General features: G+C 37.1%; 2 protein-coding genes across 2 annotated transcripts; one reads left to right on the top strand and one right to left on the bottom strand.

Moving 5' to 3' along the window:
• The first annotated feature begins 444 nt into the window (after window positions 1-444).
• On the top strand, window positions 445-5596 carry LOC103946411 (protein root UVB sensitive 6). The gene is made up of 13 exons (XM_009357110.3): window positions 445-858; window positions 1153-1251; window positions 1385-1498; window positions 2229-2300; window positions 2389-2499; window positions 2574-2693; window positions 3291-3392; window positions 3473-3545; window positions 3661-3744; window positions 3859-3923; window positions 4011-4112; window positions 4218-4400; window positions 5101-5596. Exons 1-13 carry the CDS (start codon window positions 469-471, stop codon window positions 5155-5157), a joined length of 1572 nt encoding a protein of 523 aa, XP_009355385.2. The 5' UTR covers window positions 445-468; the 3' UTR covers window positions 5158-5596.
• Window positions 5597-8653: 3057 nt separating this feature from the next.
• LOC103946412 (zinc-finger homeodomain protein 3) lies at window positions 8654-11174 on the bottom strand. Its single transcript, XM_009357111.3, has one exon. The coding sequence runs from the start codon at window positions 10051-10053 to the stop codon at window positions 8950-8952; it is 1104 nt and encodes a 367-aa protein (XP_009355386.2). The 5' UTR covers window positions 10054-11174; the 3' UTR covers window positions 8654-8949.
• Window positions 11175-15016: the final 3842 nt, after the last annotated feature.

Below are 15016 nucleotides of genomic sequence, written 5' to 3' on the forward strand. Positions count from 1 at the left end.
ATTATCCTCAAAAAAAAACCACCGTTACCGTTGCCGTTGCCAGCAAACTCGATATATATACATATTCAGACTGACATAGAAAGACAGAGTTTGTGTTTGACACTGAATATTCTCAACAATAATATTATTAATATTATTCCGAAATTTCATGAGTTGCTCCGTTGCGGTGTGATAAATGACATGTCAAAATCCAGTTGTCGTCGACGTTGATGTTGCTGCAGCTGCTAAGGAAGAGGGTTGTTGTTAGGCCACCTGCCTCTTATACCTTGCATTCATTTCATCGATCCTTTCTCGTTACTTCCCAATTGCCAATTGGGATTTGGAATTTTTGGATTTTTGAAATCGTTAATTCCAAAGCGACTACCCAAATCCAAATACTATATAACCCTCCAATCCAATCTCACACTTGATTTCATCACACCACCATTAATATTAGAGAGAGAAAGAAAGAATCAAGAGGAATGCGAAATGCCTCCGCCCCCGATGAAACTCAAGCAATCTTCTGCTTCCGCTTCTTCTACCAATCAATCCCTCACCACCACCGCCACCAGCGCGCAGGAAGCGCGCCTTCTCGTCCGTGAGACGCTGCGTATCAGTGCCACCCTCGCTTCCTCCGCTCCCTCCCAGTCCCAGGCCCTGCCTTTGGACGCCCAACCCCCCAAGCAGCATCTTCCCCAGCTACTCCACCACGATCAGGATTTTGTGGGCTCCAGCTTCCGTTTGATTTGCTGCGAGGAGATCGACGGCCGCCGATGGAACTACGTCGCCGAGCCCGATTCCTCCTCCTCCTCTGCAACCACCTTCAAGAAGGGCTCTTTTCGCGCCCTTAGCTTGCACAGCCCCCAGCCCCCTCTCGACGTCAGTACTTTTCACTTTAATCTCTCTCTCTCTCTCTCTCTCTCTCTCTCTCTCTCTCTCTCTCTCTCTCTCTCTCTTAATTTGGCTGCTGCATTTTTCTTTCTTTTTATATCTTCTTCTTGTCCAAGCTTTGTTTCATACAATTTCTCAACTTAATTAAGTATGGATACCGAACAAGTGTAACCTTTCTGGTGAGTTGCTTAATAAGCATTGACATTGTGTGTAAAATTTGATCACTTTTTCTCTGACTGATGACGACACTTCTGAGTTTTGTGTGTCGGATTTTTGGTGCAGGGGTTGATGTCTTTTGTAAGGTCATATGTTGTCCCCGAAGGTTTCCCTGATAGTGTAATCCCTTCCTATGTCCCCTACATGACATGGAGAGCTCTCAAGGTACATACACTATCATAAAAACTTATCTTCTATCGTCTGTTTACCATCCCTGCTGTAGAAGATGCTCCAACTTCTTAAAGCTGTTGTCCCTTGGTCGAATCGAATGCCATCAATAACCATATTTTTTTTGTAGCACTTCTTTGGTGGCGCAATGGGTGTTTTTACAACACAAACCCTTTTGAATTCAGTTGGGGTCTCTAGAAATACATCTGCTTCTGGGGCTGTTGCTATCAACTGGATTCTCAAGGTAACAATATTACTTGTCATTATTGTTCTGGCATTTCTTGATCGCATTGCAAGTTTTGTATTTCTCAAGCTTTTGACTCTCAAGAAAAATTGTACATCCCCCTGGTTTTCATTTCTTTTGGTTGCAAAAGGATGTTTTAAAGCACTTTAAGAAAAATTAACAGTGGCTACTAAGTTTTGTGTTATGCAATGCATTACCTTGCCACATTAGACCAGACCAGGGAGGAGTTCAATTATGTTAGTGCCTTTTGTGAGATCATCATATTCTTGTCCCATTTACAACCTGTTGCCATCAGGTGAAGGGCTGTCATAGTTACGTTAATTAGTGACTTAGATATCCAATTGAATCCGGCACCACAAATGAGTGCGAAAACCTGCTTACTCTTACTCTTGTGACTGCAGTCATTAATAGAATCTGAATTGTCTTGGATAAGTGTTATACGCTGAACAGTCTGGTAGCCAATGTTTCTTTTGGGTTGTGTCCGTTTTCATTGTTGAAGGAATGTTAAAATATGTTTTTGTAGAGTCAAGCATACAAATTTGTACTTTTGCTTTTATCCTTTTGAGGCAATTTGACTTTTAACTGTAATTTTGAGTTTAGTTAATGATACCAAAACTTGGAATTGTTTATGTAGAAGTTTACTTTTGTGCCTTGTGCTACAGCTTTTTCTTCTATTGTCGATATGGTATAACAGAATGATTTGAATCTAAATTATTAAATTTCTGTCTAGGATGGTGCTGGGCGTGTTGGAAAAATGCTTTTTGCCCGACAAGGAAAGAAATTTGATTATGATCTAAAACAGGTAAGAAATATTTGCCAACTTCATAGTCCTGCACATTTCATAACTCACAATACCTCACTCGCCTTTTCTTAATGCTGAGGTGTTATAGTTGCGGTTTGCTGGTGATCTTCTCATGGAATTGGGTGCTGGAATAGAGTTGGCAACTGCAGCTGTCCCTCACCTGTTTCTTCCTTTGGCTTGTGCCGCTAATGTGGCAAAGGTTTGACATTTTCATATAACTTAAATTATTCCTTGTCAGTTTTACAACCTCTCATCCTCTTTTGTTTTTCATAGAATGTTGGTGCTGTTACATCAACATCAACTCGAACACCAATTTACAAAGCGTTTGCAAAAGGAGAAAACATTGGAGATGTGACAGCTAAGGGAGAATGTGTTGGCAATATTGCAGATCTGGTATGCTTGCCCAACTTCTTTTGCAGGATGATTATGTGTTACAGGAATCTGGACATTGTATCACTGAACCATATGAGCACATTGGTGTAGTGGGGGAGAGAGACTCACATGTCAAGGGAGGAGTGAGAATACGGAATAATTGTTTGCCCACATCTTACTAGCTTAAGCTTCTTGTAAAAGTAAAATGAATTTTTCTTCCTCTTTCAGTTGTCATTGTTGCAGTTGTCGTGTTAGGATTCATATAGCCAACCCCACTTAGTAGGATAAGGCTTCTTGTTGTTGTTGTTGTAGCAGTTGTCATTGTCTCATAACTTTTGGGGTCTACCCCCTAGTGTGATTCATCTTAATTTGGCTTGACCTTTGTGTTGTGTACCTTTGGTTGTCTTGTGGTTTTTCCCAAGTGGATAACTTATCATTGTTTTTGTGCTTTGTTTTCACTTCTAAACAGTTCGAGTTTTCTTTGCCTATAAACTCTCATTTCATGTAAAAGAATAACAGATTTTTATTTTTTTAATTAGTCTCTATGTTCCAATGTGCACTTTTATGCATGAACTTAATCATTTTTTGTTGATGATTGTGAACCTATGCCTTGTGAAGCTGGGAACTGGCCTGAGTATATTGATCTCAAAAAGAAATCCATCGCTGATAACTACATTTGCGCTCCTTTCATGTGGATATGTTCTCAGCTCCTACCAAGAGGTTCGTGTACAATAGTGAAGATTGATTTAGATTTGCATGCTCCATGTATCATTTGTTTAATAGAAGTAATTTGTTTCCAGGTTAAATCTGTAGTATTACACACCTTGAACCGAGCGAGATTCAGTGTGGCAGTAGATGCCTTTCTTAAAACAGGTTAGCAACCATGTTCTACCTTAGAGTTCCCCTCATGGCATCATGCATAATAGTTATTCCGAGTGTTTTTCCAGATATATATTGTAACTGTGCTTTCTTTTTCCCCCATTTCTAGGGCGAGTGCCGTCATTGCTGGAAGGGAACTTGAGGGAAAACGTTTTCAATTTTCCCTGGGTGAAAGATGGGCCTGTTGTTCTTGGTATGTTTGGGAAGATCTTGTTCTTTGTTTATGAATCATGAACATCTGGTTTTTTGGTTCGCCTTGAGATTTTCTCTTTTATCATTCATTTTTATTTTCTCCACTGAGTGGCAGGACCACGATTTAAAGATGCATTCCAAGAGCCAAGTGTATATATTGCGATAGAGCCCTTCTTTGAGGTAAGCGCTTTTGAGGGGGGGGGGTTAAGTTTTGACCTATTATCCTATTTTATATTCTTTAATATTTCTTTTCTTGATTGATGACAGAAAGAAAAATATGTTGTGACATATAATCCTTCAAAAGGTAAAGTGTATGCATTGTTCAAAGATCAAGCGAAGTCAGATGACATTCTAAAAGCGGCATTTCATGTGAGATATACTGCTTGTTTCTATGGTCTTTGGCATCTAGAAGGAGTTTTTATCTTTTCCTTCATATAGGGGATTGTAGATGTTACATATCACTTTGTTTTGCAGGCTCAGGTACTTCTGCATTTCATGCAATTATCATATAACAGTCAGCATCTGTATCAGAAGGACAAGAAAGATGAATTTTTAAACTTCGAGCCCACGGCTAAAGATCTGGAGGCATGCATTGTTGAGTCATGTAACATGGTCTCAACTTCGTATGGGATGTTCAAGAGTAAAGCTAAAGAGCAGGTAATTGATGTTCAACATTTTTAACTTTATTATTTTGTCACTTTTAGTGGCCATTTAGGCTGGGTTATAGTAAGCAAATAGATTCCACAATTGTCACAAAACCAAATATATAAAAGGGAAATGATATCTTTCCAAATAGTGTAACATGTTATATTTTCAAATTACCAATCACTGAATGATAAGGTTTATTCCTTGTCAAATTCATGCTCCAAAGTTGTTAGCTTAACAACATAGCTCGCAAATTGTTTGACACGAGCACTGCCAACTTAAGCATCCTGAGATCTATTTAATGATGCAATGGATGTGGTTCAAATGTTTCTGTCAGCACAAGTACATATCCCACATTGGAGTTGTCTCCAGCTGGACTGAATGACTTAGGTGTAATTCATAATTTCTATTTTAAGTGGTTTCTCGGCTCAAGATAGGCTTAACGGAAACAACTGTGTTCTGCCAAGACAAATTACTCTATCTAAGCCTTATTGTTTTAGGAGTTGCAATAGATACGGAGGATATTGGATTTTGTGTTTGGAAACTACCAAAGTTTTCTACTTTTTTACGATAATGCACCACCATTGAGTGTTTTTTTTTTTTTTTTTTTATTATTATTTTTTTTATCTTTTTTCCCATCCGGATAGTTGCTTGAAAAGATTACAGTGCACATTGTTTGTTTTAAAGGTAGTAATAATCTATTTTCCTGTAGGGATGGATGATGTCAGAAGCACATCTCAATCCTGGCCGAGCTCGTCTGATTCAGTGATTAATTTGGACAATGTACCGGTACTCCCTTTCCCTGCAAGGTTGGCTTTGACATTTGAAGAATGGATAGTTTTAATTCCTCTTAAAATCAAAGAAACAGAAGCTTGTAAAGAAGGCAAAAATGGGAATTACCACAATATCAGTGAGGCCGCGGGAACCATTTGCGTCATTATGCCGATCAGGTCTGTGCCAAGATGTGCTTGGTGGAACAAACTTAAATGAAGATGACATGGCGTGCTGCAGTATTTGAGTCGTAACTAGATGATGTATTAACGCACAGGTGACGTCCATGTTTTTTTCTTCCTTCCATGTAGAGTCTGGCCTGGGTTTTGCTGTCGTAGGTTTTTTCCGTCTCATCTTCTTCACGTTTGTCAAATATATAGTACTGTGGAAACCACGAAATCCTTCTAAATATCAATGAATTTTGCGTATGCCCATTACTTAAAGAGTTAAGGGCCACTTTCTTGTTTAGGTATGCAACCCACTAAATTTGTCTTCAGTTTTATGTTTTGAGTTTTCATATTGTGACATTTTCGTATACATTACTTTCACCCTCGCTCATTCCTCCTTTTTTCAGTATTTTACTCTATCCGTGTCAGAAAAATCAAAAACTAAAAACGAAATGAGCATCAAACAATTCCCAAAATTGTGTACCACTCTGGACGCTTGAGAGGGTCAGGACATGGCAACTTCAGTTGAAACTTGAAATGGGTAGTCTCACTTAACAATGGTGGAACTGAATTTAATTGGACCCCTGTGTCACATACAGTATTACATTGTATGAAAAGCCTTTTTCCAAATATGGATTCTATTGTCCTGACCCGTTCAACAATGGGGCCTTGTTGACCAATCGCAGGAAACAAGCCCATTCCCATTGGAAATGGCTCACACACCCCTTGGGACACTATGGTCGAAAACCTAACATGCGTTGCCACATATTTTAATTTTCTTCTTTTAATAAAATAATATACATATCACGGGTCAGAGGGATTTGGATTAAGCCACAAAATAGGGTTTCCATATTAATTTAGTATCGAACTCGACGCCCATATGAGTCGAATATGAACCTCTAACTTGCAAGTGTACAAAAATACTATTAGACAATTTAGACTATAGCGTTTGTGATTATTGTAATTTTCAAACATATCAGATAATTTGATCAAAATCAACGAGACAGAGCGTTACATTTTGAGTTGAGATATTTCAATGTGCCCGGAACATAGGGTGGTAACGTGGTTAATCACGTGTCACTATACAAGTGGTAAGATACTTGTGTTAAAAAATTAACTACTTAAAAAATAAGACTTCCCTCCACTTATATAATGATATGTGATGTACTATCCATATTTCCGACACAATGAAAAATTTATGAAAAATTTATCAAGCTTACTATAGTTTTAAAACCTGGATAGGGCAGCCAAAATCAACCGGATCATATAGACGAAGTGTTTACACAAAATGTCTTAAGGCCAAAGGATAGCTCTTCTTTGCCCATCTCCCTCTTTCAATCTGTACACTTCTCTCTGTATATTTCCTAGCCTACGAGAGGACGCGGTCGACTAGCTTGCGAACCAGCTCTTGTATTTTTCCTTGCTCGCCCCATCAGTCTGCATACGAGTCTAAGTTTGATACCTTCGAAAGCAACATCATCCCTTTCCATTGCAGCTGCCAACGGCTTTCCGATCTCAATTTCCAACCAAAACTCATATAATCTCAGCTGTAGCATTTGACTTTGTTGGAGAATAAGATCTTACATCGGTTGTATTAAAAAAAAAAAACACAATTAATACATGGGATTTTCCACCCTAATATCACCAAGGTCTTTAGTAATAAAACTCAACACCTAGTAATAGATGATTAAGTTGGGACAATATCGGCAATGATACGGTATTACCACCTATCTTTGTCAATTGGTGATGCCTTCTAATAAAACATGGCCACATGTACAACTAATCCACATGAGCAAAACTTAAATTTTGACGGTAACACCTCCAACAACACAGTTAGATAACACAACAAGATTACTTTATAATCAGGCAAAAATATTAATAGCATGAGCACGTCACACGCATGATTCATTGATTCATTTAATTAAGGCACGACACAACACTAGAATTCCTTCTACCCGTCGTCAAAAGAGACAAGGCCGATACGAAGGCTAAAATCTTGACAGGAAAAGATTTGATAATTTACTCATTTGAAAGATTTGCTAGCTAAACATAAAATGCTTTAAATATCGTTGCTTTTTCTTTAATCACTGAAAGGAAATGATGTACGTGCTTGTATATTTATAATTTCTTCTTTTCTGAAAACAATATTTAAAGCATTTTATAATAAGCTAGCAAATCTTTCAGACAAGTAAATTAGCCTTCTGCACCAAGAAATCGAAGCCATTTTGATTGTGTATGATTAGCATGAGAATGTAAAATGCACTGCATATTGCATGCGTCAAAAAAGGGGGGAAAAAAAAGAGTAAAATGCACTTATTACTCTACTCTTTATATAAGACCATGGTTACCTTTTTGACTGCATCAAGCCCTTTTTTTTTTGTTGTTACAAAGGGTTAAGTTTTTAGCTAATTCCTTCCCATTACCATATCCACATTCACCTCCGGCTAACCCAGCCCGGTGACTTTGAATCAAGCATTATCTCAAGAGAAAAAAAATTAAGGAAAAAAAAAATATGTCGACTGAAGTTTGTGCATATGCGAGAGTCGACACAATATGATATAGCTGGAACATCTATACAATGTTGCACATAGTATAATCCGACCTTATTAGTATATATTCACAAATACTATTGTCAATCACCCGTCTTAATAGCTCACGAAACAATATTACAATCATAAAAACATTTCTTCAAAATCTAAACGATGAACATAATGAAGCTTTGCAACGATTCCAGTGAAGTAGCCCCAAAAGGAGATGGCTATATATATATATATACGTCTTCTTAAGTTCTTGCAACAGACAACATAGATTTTCTTATATGTATGTATAACGTAAGGATAGATCCAAAGTTTTGGGAGAACATAACAAAACTCAACACATTTTTTTGTCTGCATGTTGAAATACTTTAATTACTTGTAAAAGGGAAGAGTTAATTAATTATTAAGTAGATTGCTAATAGAATTCATAAAATATACTTTATTTTTTGTTTAATTTTTTCTGTCAACCTATAGGTTCTGGTTATTATATAGTACAAAACTTACACACATATCATAGGAGGTGGATTGTTTGCCCTTCTATTTTCATACTCTCCCCATGCCTATGTGTGGTCACGATTTATATTAATTTTTTATAAAAATAATAAAACAAAAAGTAATAGAAATATAAAATGTTAACGTGGCTTAACCGTGACCACACAAATAGGAGTGCATAGAAAGAGTATGGAAATAGGATGGCAGACAATCCCCCTCCCATATCATATATCACTTGATCAATATAATATTCACTACAAAAATGTAATAGTAAAGGGGGAAAGGACATTGGTAATGCTGAAGCAACCTGCACCTCTAAGTAGAGATCAGTCTCTCGATCCATTATTTCCATGGTGAAATAATGAAACTACCAACAAAACTGACTGCCCATTGCCAAACCAAGATATCCCAAACTACATTGCATAACCATGGATACACCAATGATATTACATATATAAAGAAAACCCAAGTAAATTGGAGATGAAAAAGGAGAACATGACTGAAGAAAAAAAAGACAGTGTAAATTAAAGATGATAATAATGATAGAGTACTTTTAAGGGTAGGGTTAAGCAGAAACTAGCTAAATATTGATGATTAAGGGGCAGGTGGGGAAGGGGGTGGTGGTTTGATCTTGTTGGCTAGATTGTGTTTGTTGTTGTGCATCCAAACCTTGAGAACCCTTCTCTTGACCCCAATCTCTTGGCAGAAGTTTTGGACAAATGAGTCTTCCTGCTTCTGAATCTTCCACCCTACTTTCTCTGCAAAGTTTAGCATTTTTTCCTTCTGCTCCTGTGTAAACTTTGTCCTGAACCTTTTCTTTGCTACCTGTCCTACTGGTGACCTGCTGCCCACTGCACCACCACCACCACCACCATGATGAAGATGATGATGATCTTCCGGCTCATCAGATTGATCTGAAGGGATGGACCCCAGCATCCCCAGCATCCCCATCCCCATGTTATAGTTAGGCATTAGCATCTGGGGTTGGTGGGGGTATTGGGGTGGTGCTAGTAAACTCTTGTGATGTCCTCCTCCTCCTCCTCCTCCTCCTCCATGATTTAATAAGAATTTCCTGCTCCCAATTCCAACCGCCCTGTTGATGGTATGATGGAAATTATGATCCCAAGAGGAGAGCTGCTGCTGCTCACCTTCAACTTCTTTTCTGTGGAAGTTTCTGTGGCAGTTGCAGGCAGAGCAACTGAGGGCTTCAATGGTACCCTCTTCTCCACTGGGCATGAATTCGCCACAGCCATCCGTGGCAGTCCCTCCCATGGCTGCTGCATGGTTCTTGAGGCACTCCTTGTACCTCACCCCATTGTGCCCAACTTTCTTATTATTAAAAGTGCTGTATTTGTAGGGCACAACATTTGCATTTGCATTGTTGACATGATGCTCCACCTCCTCCTCATGAGAATGATCCAGGCTTGTGGGCATGGGAATAGAGCCATTAGTGTTGGAGGGGATTTGATTTTGGGGCACCACTGCTGAGGAGGGAAGAAAATTGGAGTGCTTGTTGTTGTTCTGGGGCACTGGTGCTCTTGCTGCTGCTGATGTAGGGTCATGGGGGGGCTGCTGGTGATGATGATGGATCAAGTGTCCATGCCCACCACTTCCAAAGGACGTATTTATTAGGATCGGGATTGGGCTTGGGATTGTGATTGGGATCTCTCCTTCTTGACTTGAAAGATGATCCATCATTAATTAATTAATTAATCTATCCTTTAGCTAGAATAGACAGATGGATCTTTCTCTCTTTTTCCTCTAACTATTATTTTAATGATTTGGGTCTTGTTTGTTTGGTAATTGGAGACCAAAAGAGAAGGAACAAGAGAGAGAGAAAGAGAATTGGAGGGTTTGAATATGGGGCCAATATATAATTAATCCTTTTGATTAAAGAACGTAGTATAGCAATTAATTAAAAGGATCTTGATCACTCTTGAGCCACATCCACTTTGAATATACATATATCTCCCTAAATATGTATATACCAGTTGTAGTACCTAGCTAGCAAATAGTGCTAGTGTTCCTCTTTCATTAATTTGAAACAGATAGATAGATAGACAGAGGGAAGGAGGGAGGGAGAGGGAGTAAAGGTGGTCACCATGCACTCATCAAAGACTCCCAAGAAGGATGATCAACAAAAAAGAAATTAATCGGTCGAGAAATAGCTATAAAGTAGAGAAGATCATAAAGAAAGAAGACAATAAGAGGATGAACTTCCCTTGGAGAATATATCTTGGTGTATAGCTAGTTCATGCTCACGCACCGTCGCCAACTGCACCTTCCATTTTCCCATTTTCCAGTCACAAAGAAGCTGCAAAAGAAAAACAGTCTTTCTTTGGCTTTTTTTTTTTTTTTTGGGCGGGGCGGGGGGGGGGGGGGGGGTTGGGTTGAGGGGTAGGGGAGAAGCTTAATCAAATGAAAATGGTGAAGTGTAGATTAGTTTATGAACAAACAAGAATAATTGATTATGTTAGCAAGAAGGGGAAGGGAACTGGTGGAGCTAGTGGGTGGTAAAGAAACAAAGCAAGAAATTAGAAGAGATCAGTTGTTTGAGGAAATCACACTCAGAGAGAGAGAGAGAGAGAGAGAGAGTGAGAGTAGGTATAGCCAAGCTTAGCGGTAGAGAGACCAGAGACTGGTTTTGATGGTGGGTTTAGCCAGTGAAGCACTAAGTATTAATATCAGCTGACAATACAGTCACTAGTGATGAGTCCTGATGAGGGGCCCAATTAGGAAAGACGAGAGAGAGAGAAGTAAAGGCATAGCTTTTTTACAGAGGAATACACTGAGCTTTTGGAGAAACCAAACTAGTTGAAACCTGAGAGAGCACCCATAATACAACAACAACAACAAAACAAAACTAAAAAAAAAATAAAATAAAATAAAAAGTGGGGTGCTTGCTTGCTTAAAGCTTTGCTTGCACTATCAGGCAAGTTTACGCCACATACAGCGAAGTGTGCGTGTCAGAGAGTGGAGAGGACAAAAGGAAAGCCAGAATACAATGCCAATTGCCACAGAGAGAGAGAGTGCCAAGGGGAATTAGGCTTATGAAAAGTAATGTTGTCTCAATGGAAAATTAGCAAAATCTCTCCTTTTTATGATACAGGGAAGTTATTTTTGCACTCTCGTTTCTATTTTACACTCCACACTTTTATTCTAGCATATTAATCAAATTAATTAATTAAAGAACAAATTAATATAAAAAGGTGAAGGAGAAAATAAGAGTTTGAAAATCATTACCGTAGTTTAATATGAGTGCCCTAAACTTTAGGGTAGTGCTCCACTCCCACATTTTTATTTCTCATACCCTCTCAATTTTCAGCCTTATCAAATGAATTGAAGAAAATTAATGACAAAAAATTAATAAGAATGTGTGGAAGATAAAAATAGATATGTGAATAGTTTTATCCAAACTTTATTTGAACTCAAAGAGTTCTTGATGCACCTTCTCCAGCCTTTTTGTCTTCAATTTTCACTTTTAAATTGCACTCTTAATCAAGGGCCTAAGAGTATCTCCATCAGAGAGATAAATTTGAGATGTAAAAGCAATATTTACATCTCAATTTATATTTTCGAGGAGTGTAAATTTTAATTCTATTTTAATGAGGGAGATATATAAATTTGAGATTCCATTTATTGCTTTCTTTTTTATTGGCAGCGTTCACTTCCAAATGATGTAGAAGAATATGTAAACTTACATTTTTATTTTCATCTTAAGATGAATGTTTTACGTCCAGCCATTGGAGTGTTTTCTAGCCTCCCGAAAACGTAAAATGCCAATTTCAAGGCATTTTGTATCTTTCATTGGAGGCGCTCTAATTAATTCGATCCAGTTATTACCTTAAGTATAGCTTGAAGCCTTGATAAATTAATGACATGAATGATACTAATACATATAAAGAGTATGATCAGGAGACATATGTTTTTGACACATATTTAGATACTGACTTTGTAGGGTCCCAGTTGATAATGTATTTCAATGATCCGTAACATCTATATTTTAGCATTATTCATATATCATTATTGCAAAAAATTACATAAATCCAAAGTCGTCAAGACATTCATTTATAGTGAAAAAAATAGACGAATATAGTTCTTCAAAGAAACATTAAATTGAATCTAACAATCATATAATTTTGGATTTAGCTATTTTTTATAGATGTGATATTTGAAGTAAGACATAAAAAAAAAAAGACAGTTACATTGTTGAAAAACATTATGGAGTAAGCCCTCCAAAAACAGATGTAAAAAATGTGTGTCCCACACTTAACTATATATATATATATATATATATATATGCAGGCATGCATGCTACTTTATATATAGTACAGCTACTGCCCCGGCACTCAGGTCAGCTCCATGCTACAAATGGGTGTTTAATTATTAAATTGAAGTTTCGTCGTTAACCCTTCGAAGTGAAATTGAGTGCCTCATGCTATTCATGTGAACCTTTCAATAACAAATTATCTAATTAAATAAAAGAATATTGTGAAGAAAGTTGAGATTCTACTATAAAATTAATTAGAAATAAGAGTAGTTTAACTTACTTGTAAATACATACAAGGTCTTTCTTGGTATAAATGTGGAATTCTTTCTCAATACGCCTTACGTATGATAAATTTTTAGCCAAACACGTAGACAACATAAATAGTGTGACGTGAAGCACGTGTGATCATTGAGCTTCACACGTGTAAAACCTGCTCTAATACTATAAAGAAAGTTGAGATTCATCATAAAACTAATCGGCAATAATGGGGAGTTACGCAACTTATTTATAAGTATAGACAAAATTCCTCTTATAAATGTGAGATTCATTATTAACATAATGATCCTTACACTACTAGAAATTTGAGATATGGTCATGGATTTGCGGGGCCACAAATTTTGCCTCAATGGGCACAACTACTGTAGCTACTGTGGCTATTGTTAAGCAAGCCATGTCACACGGTTTGTGACGAAACAGGCACCACCACTGTGGCACTTCCTCAGAGCCTCAGAGGGATCCTCTCATCTGTTGAAAGGGATGATCTCCATATCCTTTCTACCTAATTATACTCATCAAACAATTCAAACTCTTGAAATTTGATGAAGAGAATTAGATGAAAGGCATCCGAAGATGATCCATTTCCGTCATATGTGGCATCGGTGATAGAGGACATCACCTTTTATTTAGCATTGGACTAAAAGCTACATTCACCTCGGCCATTGTAACTAATTAGTCCTTACTTGCGGACAAAGCTGCTTAATTTGTATATTTCACCTCCCCTAGCTGTCTGTTTTGTTCAAGATATTGGAAGCATGCATTCCTCTGCAAACAAGTTCACCATGATCGTATGTTCCGGTATAATAATATTGTACGATGTGTAAATTTCTTTTCAGATAATATTATATTATTAAATTTAAATTTTATATATCAGTAAACTTGTTTCATGGAATTTACTCTCATAATATTCTTCATCACAACTCACAAGTGGTGTATCATGCGTCAAATAAGGGATCAATCAATACGACAATAATGTCTCCTTGGAAAGCAGAAGACATGACAATTGACATTGCCATTTCAGTTCATTATGATACATCACATTCACACGAAGAGAGAGAGAGAGAGAGAGAGAGAGAGAGAGAGAGAGGGACAGAGAGTTCATAATAGTTAAACTATCTAATCCAGTACTGATAGAGAGACAGTGTGTCAATAGTTCTTCATAATAGTTAAACTATCTAATGCAGGTAGTGAGAGAGAGAGAGAGAGAGAGAAAGAGAGAGAGAGAGTCAATGGTTCTTTTAATGGTTCTTTAAATTTTATATTTTAGTTATTTAATACTACAATTTAATTTGAAATTTTACGTTTGCCTCCCTCAAATAACAATTTTAATATTAAAATTATTGTAGCCAACTTGTTGTGTAAGCTTAACTCAAATCTCCCACACCTCAAATATATGGTTGGATAAAAAAAGTGTATATTTAGTATTGATAATGAGACTCACTTTTATGAGTAATGCAAGTGATGCCAGATTTGCATACTACATGATAACAGTTATGATATGTAACATATTGCACTTATAAATAGGATTAGGATCTTGGGACACAAAAATTTGCGGTTTCCAATTAATGAACTTTTTTTAAGAATCCCAACCGTCTATTTTAATTTATCATTTATCGATCATTCTTGCAAAAAAATTAGATAAATATATATGTGTGTGTATATGTGGGCAACACCATATTAAATAACTGCATGATATATGTGTGGATATTAGCACAGGGCTTCTTGTTCTATTAAGTTTTGCTTTATACAGCAGTCTGGACCCTGGAGGGAGGAATTAATTAACATGCATGTTTATAATATCTGTGAGAACTAAACTTTAGTCAAATCACTTTATTCTTGTATTATCCCTCCTTTATTCCACACTCTACCCACCACATTTAAGGACTTTATCCATCTTTAGTTTTTAGTTTTTATGTTTCTTCTCATCTTGTAATTTTCCCCTACTTTTTTCGTTGTTGCTCTTCTTTCTCCTTTTTGAGTTCTCTCTATTGTTAGAGGCCATTGCTCTGTTATATTTCTTCATTTCTTTCTCCTTTTTAATTCATCATTTTGGGTCATTGCTCTGTTCCTTGGATTTCAATATATTTCTTGAACTCACATTTTCAAAAAAAACTG

The sequence above is a fragment of a genome, unplaced genomic scaffold (genome assembly GCF_019419815.1).
Source record: "Pyrus x bretschneideri cultivar Hongxiangsu unplaced genomic scaffold, Pyrus_bretschneideri_v1 Contig17, whole genome shotgun sequence".
Lineage (NCBI taxonomy): Eukaryota > Viridiplantae > Streptophyta > Magnoliopsida > Rosales > Rosaceae > Pyrus > Pyrus x bretschneideri.